The 19,305-nt window shown below is 54.4% G+C and overlaps 1 protein-coding gene across 2 annotated transcripts; it reads right to left on the bottom strand.

The window, feature by feature from the left end:
* Positions 1 to 298: 298 nt before the first annotated feature.
* MCAM (melanoma cell adhesion molecule) lies at positions 299 to 8,226 on the bottom strand. 2 transcript variants are annotated; one of them, XM_068556296.1, is made up of 16 exons: positions 8,136 to 8,226; positions 6,192 to 6,316; positions 5,887 to 6,094; positions 5,731 to 5,801; positions 5,548 to 5,635; positions 4,288 to 4,467; positions 4,078 to 4,199; positions 3,831 to 3,993; positions 3,617 to 3,735; positions 3,389 to 3,530; positions 3,101 to 3,222; positions 2,851 to 2,992; positions 2,683 to 2,754; positions 2,344 to 2,491; positions 1,902 to 2,019; positions 299 to 1,419 (listed from the first exon to the last, which is right to left on the bottom strand). In XM_068556296.1, the coding sequence occupies exons 1-16, from the start codon at positions 8,200 to 8,202 to the stop codon at positions 1,390 to 1,392; spliced, it is 1,917 nt and encodes a 638-aa protein (XP_068412397.1). In that variant the 5' UTR covers positions 8,203 to 8,226; the 3' UTR covers positions 299 to 1,389. The 2 variants fall into 2 exon arrangements, with proteins under 2 accessions (XP_068412397.1, XP_068412396.1); XM_068556295.1 differs by lacking the exon at positions 1,902 to 2,019 and having other exon boundaries at positions 8,136 to 8,215.
* Between the last annotated feature and the right edge of the window lie 11,079 nt (positions 8,227 to 19,305).

The raw sequence follows: 19,305 nt of genomic DNA, 5'->3' as shown, positions 1-19,305 counted from the left end.
AAGTCTGTTTTGCTACCTTGAGGGCAGTCTCAGTGACAGGAGAGGGGCAACAGCTCCTTGCCAACAGCTCACCAGGCTCTGCAAGCTGCCTAGATAGAGCCGGGCAGCTTTGCTGCTGAGTAGGTTGATGATCCTCTGAGTTAGAGCTGGAGCCCTCTGCTCAGAAGCAGAGGTAACCCCTGGTCCCTGCTCCCAACTGCAAAGGGTTTTGTGTTCCTTTCGGTGCAGTTCCAATTCTGGAGGCCCCAGGCTGCTGTGGTACCCATGATGAATAAAAAACAGTGTAAGATTTCTGGGACAATTAAGCTTTATTTTTCATATATATATATACACATATATAAAAGGAAACAATTTGCAAATTTACAACCTAACAAAACCATATATATATATACACACACACGTGCACACAGACACACGCAGAGACACATGCATACCCCAAAGCTCTAGCCAGGCCCGTTTCTCATCTCCAAGTACCATTCTCCCATTAGGGCCTTTCTTCTAAGGTCTAGGCCCATTAGCTCAGGCTGTAGAAGTCTGGTGCTAATATAACTTTATAGCCTTAACCCTCGGTAAAGGACAGTCTGGACCTCATCTCCAACCCCTACCCCCAGCATTCAGTCTTACGTGATTCCTTGAGAGGGTAGGGGAGCCAAATGAATGCGGGGGCTCGGGCCCAATCGCCTTAACTCTGGAAAGCGGCGCCCAGCTTCCTTACTGCAGGGACAATGAGATATACCCAGGATACCTTTTAAGGAACGACACCAGGTCCTGACTTCTGCCCAGAGAAAGAAAAGAGTGTCGCAAAAGGGGCTCCAGAGGCAGGCAGGCAGGCAGGCAGGCAACTGCTTCTAGACACTGCTGGGGTCTCTCCAGAACTGGTGTGAGCAATGTACTTCACCAGCAGAGAGAGGCCTGGGCTCACTGCATCCTTACTTCAGTGATACAGCTGAATTATGAAGCCAGCCCTGGAGCAGTGGAGCAGGAAATCAGCTCAAGATAAATAGGCTACCTAATTCGGCTGCTGGTAGAAGACAGGTATTTACATCCATAATACGTGTAAAGAGAAAACAAGTTCTGCACGAAACTCTCCTATGCGCTTCTGGGATACCGAGGCCCCCTCCTGGGCATGAGCATCACTCAACAAATTGAGACAGTGGTGGACAGGTCCCTGAAGAGGGGGCCTCCAGGGCCACGTGAGGTCCTTCTCAGGGCAGCTCTGGTCCTAGCCCATGTGCCCTCTGAAATGGGGTCTGCAGGTGAGCTGGAGGGGGATCTTCTCTGTAGTCCACTTTAGAGGCTTTGGTGACCATCCTGAGTGCTGGGGAGGAAGGTGAGCAGGGAACAGGAAATGTTCCAGGCAGGGGAGGGAGCGCCGTGTGGTTCGGTGGGCTAGTGCCTCAGATCGATGTATTTCTCTCCCTAAAGTGGGTGAAGAGCAGAAGTGAGGGGGGTGTTCGGAGACACTGACCGGGGGGGTTTAGGCTGTGAGCGCTAAAAGAGAGGCGGGACCGAAGCCACAGCTGATGAACTAGGTGCAGCCGCCTGGAGGGAAGAAGCCGGGGAGGGGGTGGGGATGGCAAGGCGGGGAATAAGAGATGAGGCCCCCGAATCGCACTGGGCCACACTTCACACCTAGTGACGTGAGCCGCCAGCGCTGTTCAGGAAATGGTGATGGGACGGGGTCTTGCTCTCAGTCCTGGCAGCTACCCTCTCTCAGGGTCCCTCAGCCACCTGCCTGGCCCTACCGTCTGTGCGTGGTGTTAGGAAGGGAAGATGGGGCCGGCTCCCCATCTCCAACAGGGAAGGAGGAAGGATAAAGTTAGTGTTCAGCAACCGCCAGCCCCTGCCGCTCCCAGTGCCTGAAGATGTGTCAGGCTCTGGCCACAGGAACTGCCTCCTACCTGGTCTCCTGGAGCCCTCTTGTCACCGTTGCTGCCCTGAAGGAGGCCCATCTCTTCTGGGAGCTTATCTGACTTAACTTCAACTACAAATTCGCCCTTACGAGACGGGGGCAGCGTGCTGGGAGGAGGGAGGGAGGCAAGAGGTTGGCAACTCGGGGGCAAGGGAAGGGGGGCTGTTGGCAGGGACGGGGGACTGGGTACTGAAGGGCTCTTAGGTGCTCTGGGCCGGCTCAGGGAAGGGCAACAGGGGTAAGAGGGAGGAGGTGTGGTGGATGGAAGCTGGGTAGTGGCGGTGAAGCGGGGAGCGCTCAGACCCAGGGTCCCCCTCCTGCTCCTAACGGCTGAGTGGGCACAGGGGGCCAGCAGGGGAGCATCCCTGAGGAGGCAACAAGCTGGCAGCGTGAGATGGGGTGGGGCGTGGGGTGCCAGGTGCCGTGCTTACATCTCTTGTTTGCCTGACCGTCCGCACGGCAGCTTGCCCTTCTTGTAGAAGAAATAGAGGACAGCGCCCAGCACAGCCAGGACCAGGACACACACGGTCACGGCCACGATGACCACACCCTTGCTTTCGGGCTCTGTCAGCTTTTTCTCTGTCCCAAAAAGACACCCCGAGTCACTCCCTGCCCCAGGCTGCCATGTTACCGTCGCGGCCCCGCCCAGCCCAGGGCTGATGGAAGATGGGCCGCTGATCGCTCTTCTTGACAGGGCTGCCCTGGGCTCCCGGTCAGGGCAGAATGAGGCTGCCCTGGCACAGCCCTGTTCCCGGTCCAGCCCGGCTCACCTGTGGAGGTGCTGTTGGCTCTGGCATAGGGACTGACGGTGGAGGTGCTGAGGCCAGTGGTTCTGTTGGAGTCTGGGGTGAAAGAGGTTAAACGGATGGGGGGAGTGGGATAGGAACGTGCCCTGCTTGGGCTTGCCCCCGCCCCACTCTGCAGGACCAAGCCCTTACCCAGCTCCAGGATAATGACAGTGGTGTTTCTGCCCAGGGAGTTGGAGGCCACGCACTCAGCACCTGTCTCCAACAGCTCTGGGGTCACAAGGACATTCAGGACGCTCAGGACACTCTGCGGATCTTGGTCCTGTTCACTGGCCTACAAGGAAGGAGACGCGGTTCAGGGGTGGGGAGGACGCCGGGTCGTGGCAGCAGAGCCCGCGCAGGGATGGACGAGAGCCTGGGAGGCTGCCGTGTGCCTGCTCACCGTGCCGTCGACGCTCCAGACGATGCTGGGCCGAGGATGCCCTGATGCTTCACAGGACAGATTCAGCACTGAGTTCTCCTTCACCCACATCTTCCTCTCCCTTAGCGCCATCCACGGGGACCCTGTGGGAGGGCGGGGAAGGGTGAGACAGCAAACTCTGCCCGCCTGCCACCCCCTCCCCACCAGAGCCCCCCAGGGCAGCGGGTGGCTTTGGGTCCCCGAAGAGCTTGAAACCACCCAGCTCAAGGTGGCTTCAAGGGGCTGCCTGATCTCTGCCTAGGGCCTCACCGAAAATGGCCACGTTGACGAGCTGGGTGCGGTTCAGGCCGGGAACGCTGGGCACGGATGCCACGCAGCGGTAGCCTCCCCCTGCCTCCCGTTTCAGGTTGCGTAATTGGAGCACAGGCCCCTTTGCCAACACCTTGCCTGTCTGGGGTGAGAGATGGGTCAGAGGTCACTCCTAGGCCCGCCCACCCCACAGCCCCTTGCCCCGGAGACCTGAGCCCACCTGGGTACCTTTTCTCTCAGCCACTGGAACTCAAGGTCCTGGTTACTCTCTGCCTCACAGGTCAGGGTGAGGCTGCTGCCCTCCTGGCTCTCGGGGGCTGCGGGGCTCACCCGGACTTCAGACACATCTGGGGACGCAGCAATCGTGTCAGGCAGGACAGGGCGGGGCAAATTCCCTCTCACCCCAGCCTGGTCCCCCTGCCCTGGGCCCCCAGCCCCTCACAGTTCACCACCAGCTCCTGTTGGTCGCTCAGCAGCGATGCCGTGGTTTCCAAGTCCAGGCCCTGACATTCGTAGAGGCCGCTATGCTCCTTCTGGGCGGGCTCCAAGACCAGGACCCCGTTGTCATCGGTCCTCTCTTCCTCCATCTCCCTGGTGCGGAGGTTCTGGGAGAGGACAAAGGCGTGATGAGAGTGCACCTCCAGCCACTCCTGCATGCCCACCTGCACCCAGAGCAGAGGCCCCCGCACCTGCTTGCTGATGCTGAAGTGGGGCGGGGGGTTGCCATCAGCCAAACACCTGATTTCCACGCGGTCCCCCTCCTTCAGCATCCCCTCAGGCTCCACTTCCAGCCACACTCTCTCTGCCGGGTCTGCACAGGCAAAGGGGGCAGCTCTCAGCCCAAGAGCCAGCAGGGCTTTCTGCCAGGCCCAGCCCCGCTGCGAGGGGTCGGTACTCACAGAAAACAGGGACAGTGACCTCCCTAGATTCCTTCATGTGGTTCCCACTGGGCAGCCGATAGCTGAGCTCGCAGTAAAACTGGGCATCCTTGTCCTCCTTGGTCAGCTGTGCCTTCAGAACGCTCCTCAAGGTGTACAGACCACTCGACTCCACGATCTGGGATGACTGGATGTGGACCCCTGGGCAGGGAGGAAGGGGCGAAGGGCTCGGCCTCAGCCTCAGCCTCAGCCCCGCCTCCAACCCCACCCTATGATCTCCTGGGTCGGGGGAATGGCAGGGGAGCCCCTGTAAAGGGCCAGGTACCAATGCCAGCTGCGGCCCTTCAACCCAGCAGTTTCCTGCTCGAAATCTACCCTAGACAAACACACATAGGCACACATACAAGGATGTGTGCAAATACTGCTGCAGGGATTTTAAAAAAAGGAAATGAGAAAACACTCTGGACATCCACTAATGGGAATGAATGGTTAGCTAGACTATATTATATACACCGTGCGAAATGCCGGCAGTAGGTAAACGATCAGGTAGATCTAAACAGAGTGACCTGGAAAGATTTCCAAGACTTGTTGTCAAAAGGAAACAAGGTTGTGTAACAATGTGTAGCGCACAGTGCCATTCAGATCAGGGTTTCTCGACCTCAGCACCACTGACGTTTGGGGCTGGATATGCCCTGTGCCCTGTAGGATGTTTACAGCATCCCTGGCCCCTACCCCCTAGACGCCAGTAGCACCTATCCATTTGCGACAACCAAAAATATTTCCAGACACTGCCAAGTGTTCCGGAGGGGAGCAAAATCACCCCTAGCTGAGAACCACTGATTTAGATAATAAAAAAAAAAAAAAGCCTATATAGTCCTAGATATATTTACATGTGTGAGTAAGTACCTAGAAGTTGGCTTGAAATCAACGCTTGTATCAGTGTGAATACATACACACTGATAGCAGAGCTATTTCTGGGAGTGGGTCTGGGGCAGGCAGGAAATTTTCCTTCTAGATCTTCCATAGTTTGAATTCTTATGAGAATATTTTCAAGGATCACTTGTGTACTTAAAAAAAAAGTAAAATAGGGACTTCCCTGGTGGTCCAGTGGTTAAGACTCTGCGCTCCCAATGCAGGGGGCACGGGTTCGATCCCTGGTCGGGGAACTAAGATCCCGCATGCTGCATGGTGTAGCCAAAAAAAAAAAAGTAAAATAAAATGCAAGGTGGTCCCCATATTGTGCCACAAGCATGACTTTTAAGGGTAGAGAGGACGACTTACGGTTCTTCTCCTCCTTCAGGGACTGGCTGTTCTTGTACCAGGTGACTTGAGGAAGGGGGTACCCATTCCTCCCCACACAGGTGGCGACCTAAGGAGGACAGGGTGTGAGTCTCCCTGCCTCTGCGACCCCGCCAAGCCCACCTTAGCTCCTGCCTACCCGCTGGCCACCCCGGCAGATCTCACCTCCTCAGGCTCCTCACTGTTCACAGAAATGCCCAAGGCATTGACCTGGATGACTGGCTCCTCCGGGGCTTCTACAAGGGAGAGAAATGGGGAGGGGCATGGGACCACCACTTCCGATGCCCCACGCTGCCCACAAGGCACGGACAGGGCACTCACTGTAGACACGGAGCTGGATGCGGTGGCCCTGGGACCGAGGGCGCTTGCCCTGGCACAGGAAGATGCGCTCGTCGTGGGGGGTGATGCCTGTTAGGGCCAGAGTAGTCCCTTTGTCCTGGAGGCTGAGCCGATTCTGGTACTCCCCAGGTTCGCTCTGGCCCTGGCCCTGACTCACGCGGAAGATGAGTGTTGGCTTCTCCTTGTGGACCTAAGGGGAGGTGGCAGGGAAGAGGTGAGCGTCCTGGGGCTACATGAAGGCCAGAGCCTCCCGCCCCTGCTGCCCTCTCTGGGGCCCAAGCACTCACAGAAAACCAGTCCGCGTGGCTGAAGTTGCCCTGGGAGTGGGAGGGGCCACATTTCAGAAGGGCCGTGCCGCCCACTTCCACCTCCACCAGCTCCGGCTGGGGCCGCTCAGCCTCTCCAGGCACACCTGGCGGGGAGGGGGTGGGGGAGGAGCAGTGTCAGTTCCAGCTGCTCTCCGTGCCCTCCACTCACACCCGCTGGCTGCAGCTGCTCTTCCTGCCACTTCGAGGGTCTGAAGGGCACTGTCCTCTCCTACCCCTCAACCACTCTTTACCCCCCAACCCTGGGCCAGCCCTCTCCCGGTTCAAGGGAGTTGGGGATGGACATTTCTGGTCACTGGAGCAGAGACCCTGAGCACCAGGAACCTCCCAGATGAGGCTGGCAGAGGGGCAACCCAGGCTGTGGGCCAAGAGGAAGCCCCCTTTCCTTCCAGGCTCCCTCCTCTCCGGGTGAGCTCAGAGTGTGGGAATGCAAGGCATGTGCCAGGCCGGGGCACACACACAGGCCCTTTTTGTCCCCACACCCAGAGGAAGACATCTCTACCCTTTGACCCCCCAAACCCCCTCCCCAAATCCCCCATAAAACCCAAAGGGCAGCCCTGGCCAGGAGGCCCTTATTTCATACTCCTTAAGCAGCACCGCCGTGAACATCCCACACTCTCAGGGGACCCCATCCTGGGAGTCTTGTGAGTATGGAGGGGTCAGAGTCATGGAGGGGGCCAGAATCTCTCCCCGGGGTCAGGGCAGGGGTCAGGGCAAGGGCCAGGCAGTGGGCAGGAGTGACGTCAGTGGTGCTAGTGTGCTGCCCGCCCTGCGAGGGGGTGGTGTCACTCCATACCATCTGGCTGGACTCGGGTGCCTGGTGGTTGCCCTGGGCTGGCTCCCAGATAACAAGGGCAGATGGAGTGGTCTTCAACCCAGAGCAAAAGCTTCATATCCCTGACTCCGTTTCCCCAGAGCTAGAAGAGCAGGGCCGGGTGGGGCTGGACCTTCTGCAGCGGGGTGGAGCCCGATTTAGCCCTTTCCCCAGAAGGGATTGGAAGGCAGCAGCCAAGGGTACCCCAGGGACACCGTCGGCATGGGCACGAGGCCATCGAGTTGGGTATTGCCTAGACCTCCCCTTCGCCAGCCAGGCAGCGGCTGAAGCCCGGGAAAGGGAGCCAAGAGAAACAAGCGACACCGTTGCGGGCCATACAAGGGCAGCGTGAACCCGGGAGCGCCAGGCCCCTAGGCAGTTCCAGAGAAAAACTCCGAGGTGCAGGGGCGCATTTGCCACCTGAACGTGGTCCCATTCCGGGAGGTGTAACAAGTCTGGGGCGCTTCCACTCTGGGAATCCTCGATCCCTCGTCCCTGCCACCTGTGATCCCGTCACCCGGGTAGGCGCGAGGCGACCCACACCGCCCTCCAGTCTTTGCCAACGCCCTGCCGGGGCGGGAGCCGCCGTTCCTCCCCATCTCGCTCACCTCCAGCCTGGCTCGAAGCCCAGGCGGGAGAGGGAGGGGTCGGCGCACCCCTCCAGCTAAGAAAGCTCCCTTTCCCAGCAACAGGCGGGCGCGGGATTCAGGATTTGGGGATGCGCTGTAGAGGCGCCTCCCGCCAAGGCTCCAATCACGGGCCCCTCAGAGAAAGCACCTGAGGAAAAGCTCTCACCAGCGGCCCAAGGGACTCGGCTCCACCCCTTCCCGCTCCAGGCAGCAGCCCCCTCCCCGCCTCCCCAGTTCTGCCCCCGGGCTGGTCTGGAATAGAGGCTGCAAACTGGCTGCAAAGAAGAGTTGCACGCGCGCAACGCGCCGGGTGCCTGGGACCCGGAGAAGAGGAGCGCACGACGCAGCGCAAAGCCCCAGCCCCCGCCGCTATGCCAGCTCTCCTCCCGGGCACGCTCCGCCGAAGACTGCCGGGCCGCGCCGTTGGGGGCGCGGGCCCACCCCCGCAGCGAGCTCACTCACCCGCGGCGCGGCGACAGCAGCAGCAGGCGGCGATCAGGAAGGCGCAGATGAGCCCGGACCGTCCCATGCTTCCCGGCCGGAGAGCGAGAGCCAAGTGAAGGAGCTCGCAGCTGCCGGGGGCTGACGTCAGGGGGGCGGGGGAGGGGGCCAGAGCGCCGAGGCCGGCCCGCCACGCCCCGCGCAGCCCACCCCCCCCACCCCCCCGCCCCGCGCGCCGCAGCCCTAGGGGGCGGGCCCGGCGCCGAGATGCCCGGAGCTGCGCCGCGGAGCCGCGCGGCGCGGGGGGGGGGGGGGTAGGCCGGAGCCTTCCTCCCAGCCCCCAGCTGGGGAGCGGAGAGGGGGCGGTGACAGGTGTCTCCGGGCCGGACTGCCTGGCCGAGGCGGCAGCGAGGAGAAGCTGGCCTGGATGCCCGGAGTCCCGCCGGGTCAGACCCCCACCGCGCTCACTCCTGCTCAGCCCCAGCCAGCCCGTGTAGCCCTGGGGGACCTCCCGGCGGGGCAGCCGCCGAGCAGGTTCTTGGCGTCCCTGATGGGGGCCTCCCTCCCATTTAGGCTCTTCTCCCCGCCTCCTCCTCCACCCCTTCGGACCCCTGCCACAGAGAAAATCAGGCTTCCCAGAACGATTGCACCACTGCAGCTGCCGCCGGCCTGGCACTGCCCCCAAGCCTGGCGGTCCTGGCAGCTTTGAGGGAAGAACACTGAGCCGGGGCCCACAGACCCAGAGGTACCTGTACTGGGGAGTGGAGATGGTGTTCTAAGGACTGCCCCTTCAACCCCAGCTCCTGCAAGTCCGTCTTGGACTAGAGGAAGGAGGGAGGGGCTGAATTCATAGGCCCAAGGTTGTCACACTTGTCCAAGCCCAGATCTTGAGAATTCTGCTTCTGCCTTCTTCACTCATTGAGCCCGGCTTGGACTCACTTTCCTCTTGCCTGAATGAAGAAAAGAGGGGGAAGAAAGAGTTAACGGGTGCAAGGTCTCCAGCTTGACCCCCAGCACCCGTTGCTGTTCCTGAGGGTTGAAAGGACCCCCTGCAGCAGGGCTCCGCCCCCCTCCACCAAGCCCCCTAAGCTCACCTATGGCTTAGGGCTCAGCAGCTGGGGGTAGGGGTTTGGAGGAGGAATCAGAACTGACTTCAGGCTGCCCTGCTTGAGGGGGATCTGCCACACAGTGAGGCGAGGGGGACCCTGCAGCTCCTCTTATTCCCAAACCCTGGGTCTTCTGGCCTCTTGAACTAAGGCCCTGGCAAGTGAGACGGACTTGCCTCATAGAGACCCCAAGCACCCTGGCCCTGGGAAAGGGGTCCACATCAGCGGGGACTCCTTCAACAGGGAGGGTCAAAAGGGGGCCTGGATTTGGGGTAGAGTCCTGTCACCAGGCAGGGCAGCCTTGATGCTGGTTGGGGGAGGAGCAGGGTGAGGCAGCAAATGCCAGAGATGGGCAGGTGACTTGGGAGGATGCTCTGGGATGGCGTTTTGATGACGCGGAAATGACTCTCAAACCACATCAGCCTCTTCTTTCAGAACCTTGCTGACCCCCTCCTCACCTCCATTAGTTTGCAGCCAGAGGCCATGCCAGGCCGGCCAGGCCAGAGGCCTGGAGCCTGGGGGAGGCGGGGGAGGGGGAGGGGGTGGGGTGGGGGGGAGAAACAAGAGGAGAATGGTGCTTCCCCATCCCCCAGAGTGAAGGTATGGACTGGCCCAGGGCCCAGAATGGAATGGATGCGTTTGTTTGTCTGCAGGGGCAGGAGTGGGAATGGCTGAAGGATGCTGTTTGCCCTGGCGAGCTCAGAGCTGGGCATGCTGCTCTGCTTCCCTGCCCCCACCCCCTTCCCTTCACTTAACACCATTAACTAATCATTCTCCTCTCCCTGGCCTGAAAACAAAGCCAGCTAACCACCAAGGACGGTCAGTTCTTAATTCTTCTTCCGTCCTGAGGCGAGTGAATCTAGGTGGGGCTGGAGAAGCTGCCTCTGCAGTGAAGGGGAAATGAGGTTAGAGCCCAGGGTGACATCCGTGCCCTGCACGTCCCCACCAAAGAAGCACAAAGACTGTCCTTTAAGTAAGCCAGTAGCTTGGGGCGATCTGGGCTGCCAGAGTTCAGTGGGCAGACAACTCCAGGACGGCTTCACCAGGGGGGCACACTAGGATTCCAAACCAGAAAGAGGTCAGGACTTTGGAGAGGACTCAGAGGGGACTGGAAACAGAAGAAAGGGGAGTGACGGCGGGCAGCACAGGGTGAAGGAGGTGGAGGGGATCAACCCTTCAACTCCTCCAAGAGGCCAGAAGACAGAGCTTCAGCAATCGCAGGAAAGAGAGAAGGTGGCAGGGGAAGAACTTCCAGTGAGAGAGGATGGAGGTCCAGCAGAAGGGGAGATCAAGGAGGCCGCGGCGGGCCTTCCGTCGGCAGATACTCTTGCGCCTGGACTGGGGTAGAGGCAGCCTCGCCCAGATGCAGGCCAAGATCAGAAGAGCCCCAGGCCAGAGTCCTAATGCCCTGCCTCATTTCTCTCCGGAAGGAAAGGGTAGGAAGGCTGCCTTCCTCCACCCCCATGGTAGACCCAGGCTACTCAGACACGAGGGGATTCGCGGTGCAGAATGCCCTCGGTGTGTCTCATGGGCATGGGTCTGACCACAGGTAGAGAAACTGAGGCTGGGTGGGGTGGTGGCCGCGGTCTGGGTCCCTCAGCTCCCGTCTCCAGGGTGAGCGGGGGCTTTCATTTCATTGTGCCCCCCACCCCGGTGGAGTTGGAGGTCAAAAGACAAGGCTGGGCCTGCCCCTGGGGGCTTGCTGGGGTGAGATTAAACCCAGGAGCCCTCTCTCGCTCTCTCATAGTGGGTACAGTGGTCTCCCACTCACCCCTCTGGTGGAGGGACCTTAACCAGGAGGATATGAGAAGGGCGGGTTGGGCGGAGGAAGGAAGCTTAGAAAGACAAGCTTACAGCTGCAGTGAGAAGGAGCTGTGGGTGGAGGGGCGGGTCGGCCATGACCAAGGCTGGGCGTCCCCCGCCCCGGCCTGGCTGGAAAGCAGGGTTCGGTCTGAGTCTTTGGAGGGGAGGACGGAGAATTTTTCCAGAGTGGGGATCTGAGCTGGGAGAAGACTGCGCTGAGGGAGTGAAAAACTGGGTAGGAGGAGGGTTGGGGGGCAGCTGCTGCTGAGGACATCAGCGGGCCAGGAAACCGGATACTGCGGGGCTGGGTGGGAGATGCTGGGGAAGAGGTTGAATGGGGGGAAGCAGCCCCCATCCTGGCCAGATGCAGTCTCACCCACGTCCTTCGCACCTGACCCGGGGGCAGGAAGAAGGAGGTGTGGCCTGGATTGAGGTGTGCCCCAGAAACACCATGGAAGAGGAGGAGGGGGACTTGGGGGGGGGGGATGGGAGGGGCTATTTTTAAACTTGGAAAAACCGTGAGTGCGTTCATCTCCACCCTGAGTGCTGGAGGAGGCAAAGGCCCCATTGTACAGGGGTCCAGAGAAGGGGAGGGGGAAGGGAGGTGGTGGCACAATGGCGGGGATTATGCTGGAGCAGGCCGGGGAGAGGAGGGCGGGGGAGGGGCGTCTCCGTCACAGCTGGCCTACTGAACTCCGGGCTCGAGCCAGGCTGGGGCTTGGACAGGGGGTTTCCCACTCTCACAAAGCCCCCCTCTTGGGGAGGTGGGGTCTGTCACTGGCATCCGGTGTCGCCTCCTGGGGAGGGGTCTGCGGGTGGGATTCCCACAGCCTGGCTTTCCCAGGGACTGACTGCGGGGTCTGTTCCCAGGCTCCCAGCATTCCAGCGACTCCCCTGGGAGCTACTGGCCTCTCCTCTCAGCCCCTTCTCTGCCAGGGAGTGCGGGAGAGAAAGAGAAAGAGGATGTGGGTGCATGGGGACTCTTCCTGGGGACTAGGGACCCATAAACCAGAGGGAGGGGTTAGCAGTGGGTGGGGTATACTGAGGGGGATCACATCCTTGCCATCCTAGCCCCCGCCCTGTTGAGCCATCCTTCAGACCGGGATTGTCCCTCGAGTCCTCTCAGACCCCAGGGGCCTCTCCGCTTGGGCAGCCCTCCAGCACCCAGGGCCTCAGCCCAGGGGATCCCAGGAGCCCCTGCTCCCCAGGTCTTGACCGGCGGAGGCCGCGGAGAGGCGGGGCATCCGGCCGCTCTCGCACCAATCCAAACATTACCATAAATGCTCAGGCCGTGGCGGGCCGGGGAGGGGCTCGGGCAGGGGACCCTGGGGCTCTCCGGAAGCCCCGAATCCGGTCTCCAGGCCTTTCTCAGCGCGGGCTGGTAGTGGTGATTCAGCCTCCGCTTTGGGAAGTGAGGGGGGCGGGGGCAGAGTTGCGGGTAGGGGTGGGCTGGGGTGTTGGGGAGAGAACCAGGCTGCATGGGGAGTCCCTGCGGACGGCCTCCCGGGGGTGCAGTGACCTCTGATCGAGGAGAGAGTAGGACCGCGCAGCGAGGATTTCAGCATCAGGGCAGGGGTGCGGGCTTCTGGGTCGCCCTCTAGCCCCGCTGGATCCACTCCTGTCAGCTGTAAGAATGGAGCCTCTCGCTCCCAGTGCTGGGTCTCTGCTCTCTGGCCTCGGAGGACCTAAACGTCTTCCCACTTCCTCCTGCCATCCTAAATTTGGAGAATGGAGCAAGTTGGGGGCAGGGGGAGGGCACAGGGCAGGATGCTGGGAGCCTACACCTCTCCTCAGGGAAGTTCACATCCGCTCCCCAAAATACCACCACCCAGGAGGAGCAATGTCCCCAGAGAGCTGTTTAAATTTGACTTTGAGTTGTCCCTGAGGAAAGCCCAGGTAGTCTACCAGAGAGGAGCCTACAGGAAGCCTAGGGATCCCGGGTTCTGCTGTGTCTCCTCCCTGAAGGCCACTTCTGCATTGCGTTTTCCCTTCCACACAGAGCTTTGAACAACCCAGGAGGAGCCGTGGAGGAGGGGAGCCTTGTTCCACTGCACCCCTGCAGGGGCCTGCGATCCCCTCTGTAGTTGCCACAGCTGATCTTGGAGGTGGGGAGAGAGGTGGGAGGGAAGAGGGGTGGCAAGTTGGGGACCTGAACCCTGCCTCCCTGACCCATACCCCAGGGCCCAGGGCTTCAAGGGGACTTGAAAAGTGGAAGGATTCTGAGTCAGAGAAAAGCCCCAGGGGCTGTGCTCTCCCTGGCACCTTCCCTTTGTGTCCCAATCACACTGGAAAGCGCTGGTTCAACTTTGGTCTCCAACACCCGGCTGTAAACTCCATGAAGGAATTGGTGGCTTTGAGACAACCCTGCCATTTAATTAGCTAATCTTGGGCAAGTGGCCAAACCAGTGACTGTTCAGAGGGGACATGGCAGTGCTCAGAATGAGAGAAGAAGCTACTCATAGCTAATATTTTCACAGTGCTTTACAACTCAGCCCATCACTTAAGGGTCATTTTCACCACTAATGTTTATCTTGATCTTTGCAACAAAAAATGACGAAACTGAAGTGAAAAGAGTTACATGACCTAAAGTCAGGCAGCCTGTGAGTAATGGAGCTACATTTTCTTCACTGTGGTAGAATACCCATAACATAAAACTTACCCTTTTAACCATTTTAAGTGTACAATTCAGTGGCGTTAAGTACACTCACAATGTTATGCAACCATCACCACTGTCTAGTTCCAGAACTTTTTGATCACTCCAAGGAACTAAAATTTGAACCAAGGTTGATCTAACTCCAAAACCCGGGCCCCATACCTGTCGTAATTTATAGCCAAATTAAGTAAACATATCATGGAAATGAAAGCAGCGGATTGGAATGCCACCGCATTATGTGGTATAAACAGGAAATGCAACAGGGGTTCAGAAGAGGGAGAATCCATGTGGACTCTGCCTGCACTAGCCAGGAAAGCCTTTCTGGAAGTGTGGCGGCTTCAGTGAAAAGTCAAGTTTAGATAGGGGAAGAGTGAGGATAGATCATTCCAGGCAGGGCAAGTGGCACAAGCAATGAGAGGGGGTGGGAAAGAAAGAAAGGGGCATGCACAGTGAAAACTGCTTCTTCTGTATAAGAAGAGTTTCAGCATAGGCAACTGGCTAAGAAGATCAGGCTGATGGGGGAGGCTGGGAGACCTTGCTTGCTATTTGCATAGCAAGCCCACTGCTTTCACTTTCATTATATATTTACTTGGAGTGTCTTAAGGAGAGCTTCAGCCACTGCTACCACCTGTTGGTACCACCCTTATGCAGACAGCTGGTACTAAATAAACTGTTACATGGCTAAATAGAAATTCAACAGGGTAGAGGGTGCATCTATGTGAGAGCTTGGGCAGATGAGGTGAAGTTAGGTCATGGGAGAGGAACTTGGATCTTGAGATAGAGTAGGCAATGGGGAGCCACTGCAGGTTCTTGAGCAATGGCAAGATGATGTGGTGAAATTGAAATTCAGATTTATGATGGTTTCTTTATTTCTTCTCTGCCTGAGAGCGCCCCCTGGCGCCCCTAGTTTGAATTGTTCTCTCATCTTACGGAGTAGGTGGGAGGATGGGGGTACTGAAAAGCTGGATTGATGAGTTGCAGAAACCAAACTCTTAGGCCTCATTTCAATTCGTCCTGAGCGATGACAGCACTGCAGTACAAATAGAGGTGACATGTGGACAGATAGGGTTTGCTTTGAAGGAAAAGGGCATTGTGGTGGCTCCCTTCTCTGTCTTGTAACTGAACTAGGATATCGTGTGTAGGGTACTAAGTTGGGGGCGGGGGATGGGATGATAACTAAGACAAGGTCCATGTGCTTGAGAGGTCTGTACTCTAGTGAGGGGGACAGACAAGTAAACAATTAGAATACAACGTGCCAAAGTACTAGGGTGCAAAGATGCACATGAAACAGTTACTTACCTCAGCCTGAGGTGACCAGGGAAGGCTTCCTGGAAGAGTTGACACCTAGCTTCATCTTAAGGGATAATGGTAGGTACCTGGGTAAATGGAGTGTGACAGCATGCTCTGTGCAGGAGACGACTAGCGGTTGGTTAGTATCCTGCAAGGGAGGAATGAATTTAGTGAGGGATGAGGCCAGATTACAGAGGATTTGTAAACCCTGGTAAATGATCTAGCACAGCAGGGTGTGTATAAATGGTTTTGAGCAGGGGAACACCTGCCAATCGGTTTAGATCCATCTGAGTTCAGCCCCAGAGGGACAGAACCAAAGGTCCCACTTTCTAAGGTCCCATTTCCCCTCCCAGGTTCATCCTCTCCCTTGGGTGACTGAGGTTGGAAACTTCCAGCTGCTTCTGGGGAGGCTGCTGCTACACCTGGGTTATGGCCTTATTTCAACAAGCCAATCCATCCCTCTGATCATAAGCGCTCCACACTAGAGTGAAAGATAAGCATGGGAGGGACCTTGTCCTTTATGTCACCCACCATGACTGACAGCCTCTTGGTAGCCTTTTCTCCTTACCACATCTAACTTGAGGTGGGACACAACACTTTTGAGTCCCCTATAAACAATCCTTGAATAAACTCCACTCAGTGGAGTATATGCAGCTGTTAAAAGGATACGGACACTCCCTATACGCTGATATGGAGTGATCGCTAGAATGTAATTTTACTTATTTATTTATTTGGGGGTCATTGACATTTTTTATTGAGGTACAGTTGATGTAGAATATAGTTTTAAGTTAAAAAGCTTGATATAGAATGCTACATGTGGAATGCTACCTTTTGTGTAAGAATGGATGAATATTTTATATGATCTACATCTACATTTATACTTTCAAATAGAAACAATGAAAGGACCCAAACCACCAATGTTTGTGTGGCCAGGTCAGATACAAATGAAGGTTGAAATATTTGAATTATTTGAAGGCTAACCAACTCTGTTAAATATGCTCTGTCCTCTTACCTTGACAAATAGCCTTTCTAATGACAAAATTAAAAAATATGTGAAGCTGTAGTTTTTGTATGACAAAGTCAGCAAAATATCCAAGATAATTTAATTTAATTATCATTGCACATGCCTGGGTGTCCTCATGATGGGCCAGCAATGTTTGGATGGAGAATAAAGTCATATGCAACTCATAGTTATTATATAATATTCCATTAAATAAAATTTTCTTGCCTTCATTTTGCTAAAATCCCTAATGCATATTCTGTTGCCAGTAATGCCAAATTAACTTACTTTTCTTGAGTTGTTGTTCTTAGATGTTTAAAAAATTAATTTCAATAAAGAGAAACTTTGCTCCAAACTGAAATTGTTACTAATATTTTTAAAGCAATACTTAGATCAGAATTGAATCATAAATTTTATGTGTCGTATTCAAACATTATAAAGGAGTCACAGATTATAAATATTAAAATATTTTTCATCTTATAAAGCTTTATCATTATAATTTTCAACATATTTTAAAGCAATATCTAGCTCCATTTGGTGTTTAAGTTTTACTTTTTTCAAATTATTCAGTGCTAACCTATTATTTAAAAAAACCCCAAAGAGTAGTATTTTGCTACATTTCTTCAAATCTCTCTGCAATTGAAACTGTAATTTGAACTTGACCAGAAGTTAGTCTCTCTAGAAATTAGTTTGGGGATTACTTGCATATGATTCTTTTCCTTTATGCCCATGCAAACATTTTTATTTCCTTGTTTTAGTTTCTGTGTATACGTATTTAACTCTATTTTGAAATAATTTCAAACATTCAGAAAAGTTGCAAACATAGTATAGAGTCTTTGTATATACCCTTTACCTAGTGTCAAAGATGATTAACATTTTGCCACAGATTTTGCTTTTTTTGGCTGTGCCCTGCAGCTTGCGGGATCTTAGTTCCCCGACCAGGGATTGAACCCACGCCCTTGGCAGTGAAAGCGAGGAGTCCTAACCACTGGACCGCCAGGGAATTCCCCAGATTTTGCTTTTTTATCCTCTCTAAATTAAAATTTTTAATAAAAATTTTAACTAAAAATTTTTATTTGATATGTGTGTACATATGTATAATTTGTGTTTATGAGTCATGAAAGTAGGTTGTGTACGTCATGCTCCTAGGTCCCTTAAAACTACAGTATTTCCTGAGAAGAAGGATATTGTCCCATACAACCATGAAACAGTTACCAAATTTAGAAGATTTAAACTGATACAAAACATTCCTAGTCTATAATCCATATTCCAGTTTGACAAGAGTCCCAATAACGTCCACTGTGGCATTTGTCTTTCCCCTCTGGTACAGAATTCTCTATTGCCTTTAGTCCTCAGGTCTCATTACTTTTCTTTAATCTGCAACAGTTCCTCAGACTTTGCTTCATATTTGTTAATTTGGATTTGTCTGGTGTAATCTTGTGCTTAAATTAGGGTTATGCACCCCAGGCTGGAATACTACATAAGTAATATATACGTTAGCATCCCTTAATGGTTCTGGCCTGAACCAGTTTTTACTATGATGGTTTTATTTTATTTTATTTTTAAAATTTTATTTAAATTTTTTTTTATTTTTGGCTGCGTTGGGTCTTCATTGCTGTGTGTGGGCTTTCTCTAGTTGCGGCGAGCGGGGGCTACTCTTCGTTGTGGTACGCGGGCTTCTCATTGCGGTGGCTTCTCTTGTTGCGGAGCACGGGCTCTAGGCGCACGGGCTCAGTAGTTGTGGCTCGCGGGCTCTAGAGCGCAGGCTCAGTAGTTGTGGTGCACGGGCTTAGTTGCTCCGCGGCATGTGGGATCTTCCCAGACCAGGGCTCAAACGCGTGTCCCCTGCATTGGCAGGCGGATTCTTAACCACTGAGCACCAGGGAACCCCCTATGTTTTCTTATTTCGCCGTCTCTCTTACACAGAAGGTACCATACGATATATAATATTTTGCACTTTGCTTTTTTCACTTAAAAGTGTAAACTGGGGCTTCCCTGGTGGCGCAGTGGTTAAGCACCCACCTGCCAATGCAGGGAACAGGGGTTCGAGCCCTGGTCCGGGAAGATCCCACATGCTGCAGAGCAACTAACCCCATGCGCCACAACTACTGAGCCTGTGCTCTAGAGCCCATGTGCCACAACTACTGTGCCCGCGTGCCACAACTACTGAAGCCCATGCGCCTAGAGCCCGTGCTCTGCAACAAGAGAAGCCACTGCAAAGAGAAGCCCGCGCATCGCAACAAAGAGTAGCCCCTGTTCACTGCAACTAGAGAAAGCCCTCGCACAGCAACAAAGACCCAACGCAGCCAAAAATAAATAAATAAAATAAATAAATTTATAACCACAACAAAAAAAGTGTAAACTGGAAATTACCCTATATTAAATAGTTCTTCCTTATTCCTTTTTTTTTTTTTTTTTTACCAACTGCATTGTGCTCCACTGGACTTACCTACCAGAGTTTTGTCAACCAATCTCCTGTTCAGACTTTTAGATAATTTTCAATATTTTGCAATTATAAATAATGCTACAATAGATTCTCATTTTGTTGAAAGTGTCTTAACAGTAAAGTCCTAGAAGTGGATATCTGGGTCAAAAGGTAAATGCATATGTAGGTTTTTTTGTTACATTAATTGTGGTAAAAAACGCATAAAGTAAAATTTAACTTTTCCACCCTTTTTAAGCATACAGTGCAGCAGTGGTAAGTATATTCACATTATCGTGAAACAGATGTCCAGAAGCTTTCTGTCTTGCAAAACTGAAGCTCTATGCCCATTAAATAAAAACTCCTCTTTTCCCCTTCCCCCCGACCCCCAGAAACCACCATTCTACTTTCTGTTTCTATGAATCTGACTACTTTAGATACCTCATATAAGTGGAATTGTATAGTATTCATCTTTTTGTGACTGGCTTTTCTCACTTAGCATGATGTTTTCACGTTTCATCCATGTTGTGGCATGTGTCGGAATTTCAACCACTTTTACGGGTGAATGATATTCCATTGTATGAATAGACCACATTTTGTTTATTCATTTATCTGTCAGTGGACACTTGGCTTGCTTCCACCTCTTGGCTATTGTGGATAGTGCTGCTATGAACATGGGTGTGGAAATATCTTTTTAAGACCCTGCTTTCAATTCTCTTGGATATATACCCAGAAGTGGGATTGCTAACTCATATGGTAGTTCTATTTTTAGTTTTTTGAGGACCCTCCATACCGTTTTATATAGCAGCTGTCCCACTCCACAATCCCACCAACAGTGCACAAGGGCTTATCCTCTCTATGTCCTTGGGGACACCTGCTATTTTCTGTTTCCTTGATAGCAGCCATCCCATTGGGCA

This window comes from Eschrichtius robustus, chromosome 11 (genome assembly GCF_028021215.1).
Source record: "Eschrichtius robustus isolate mEscRob2 chromosome 11, mEscRob2.pri, whole genome shotgun sequence".
Lineage (NCBI taxonomy): Eukaryota > Metazoa > Chordata > Mammalia > Artiodactyla > Eschrichtiidae > Eschrichtius > Eschrichtius robustus.
The sequence above is the reverse complement of the archived record's forward strand: the minus strand, read 5'-3'. Positions and strand labels throughout refer to the sequence as shown.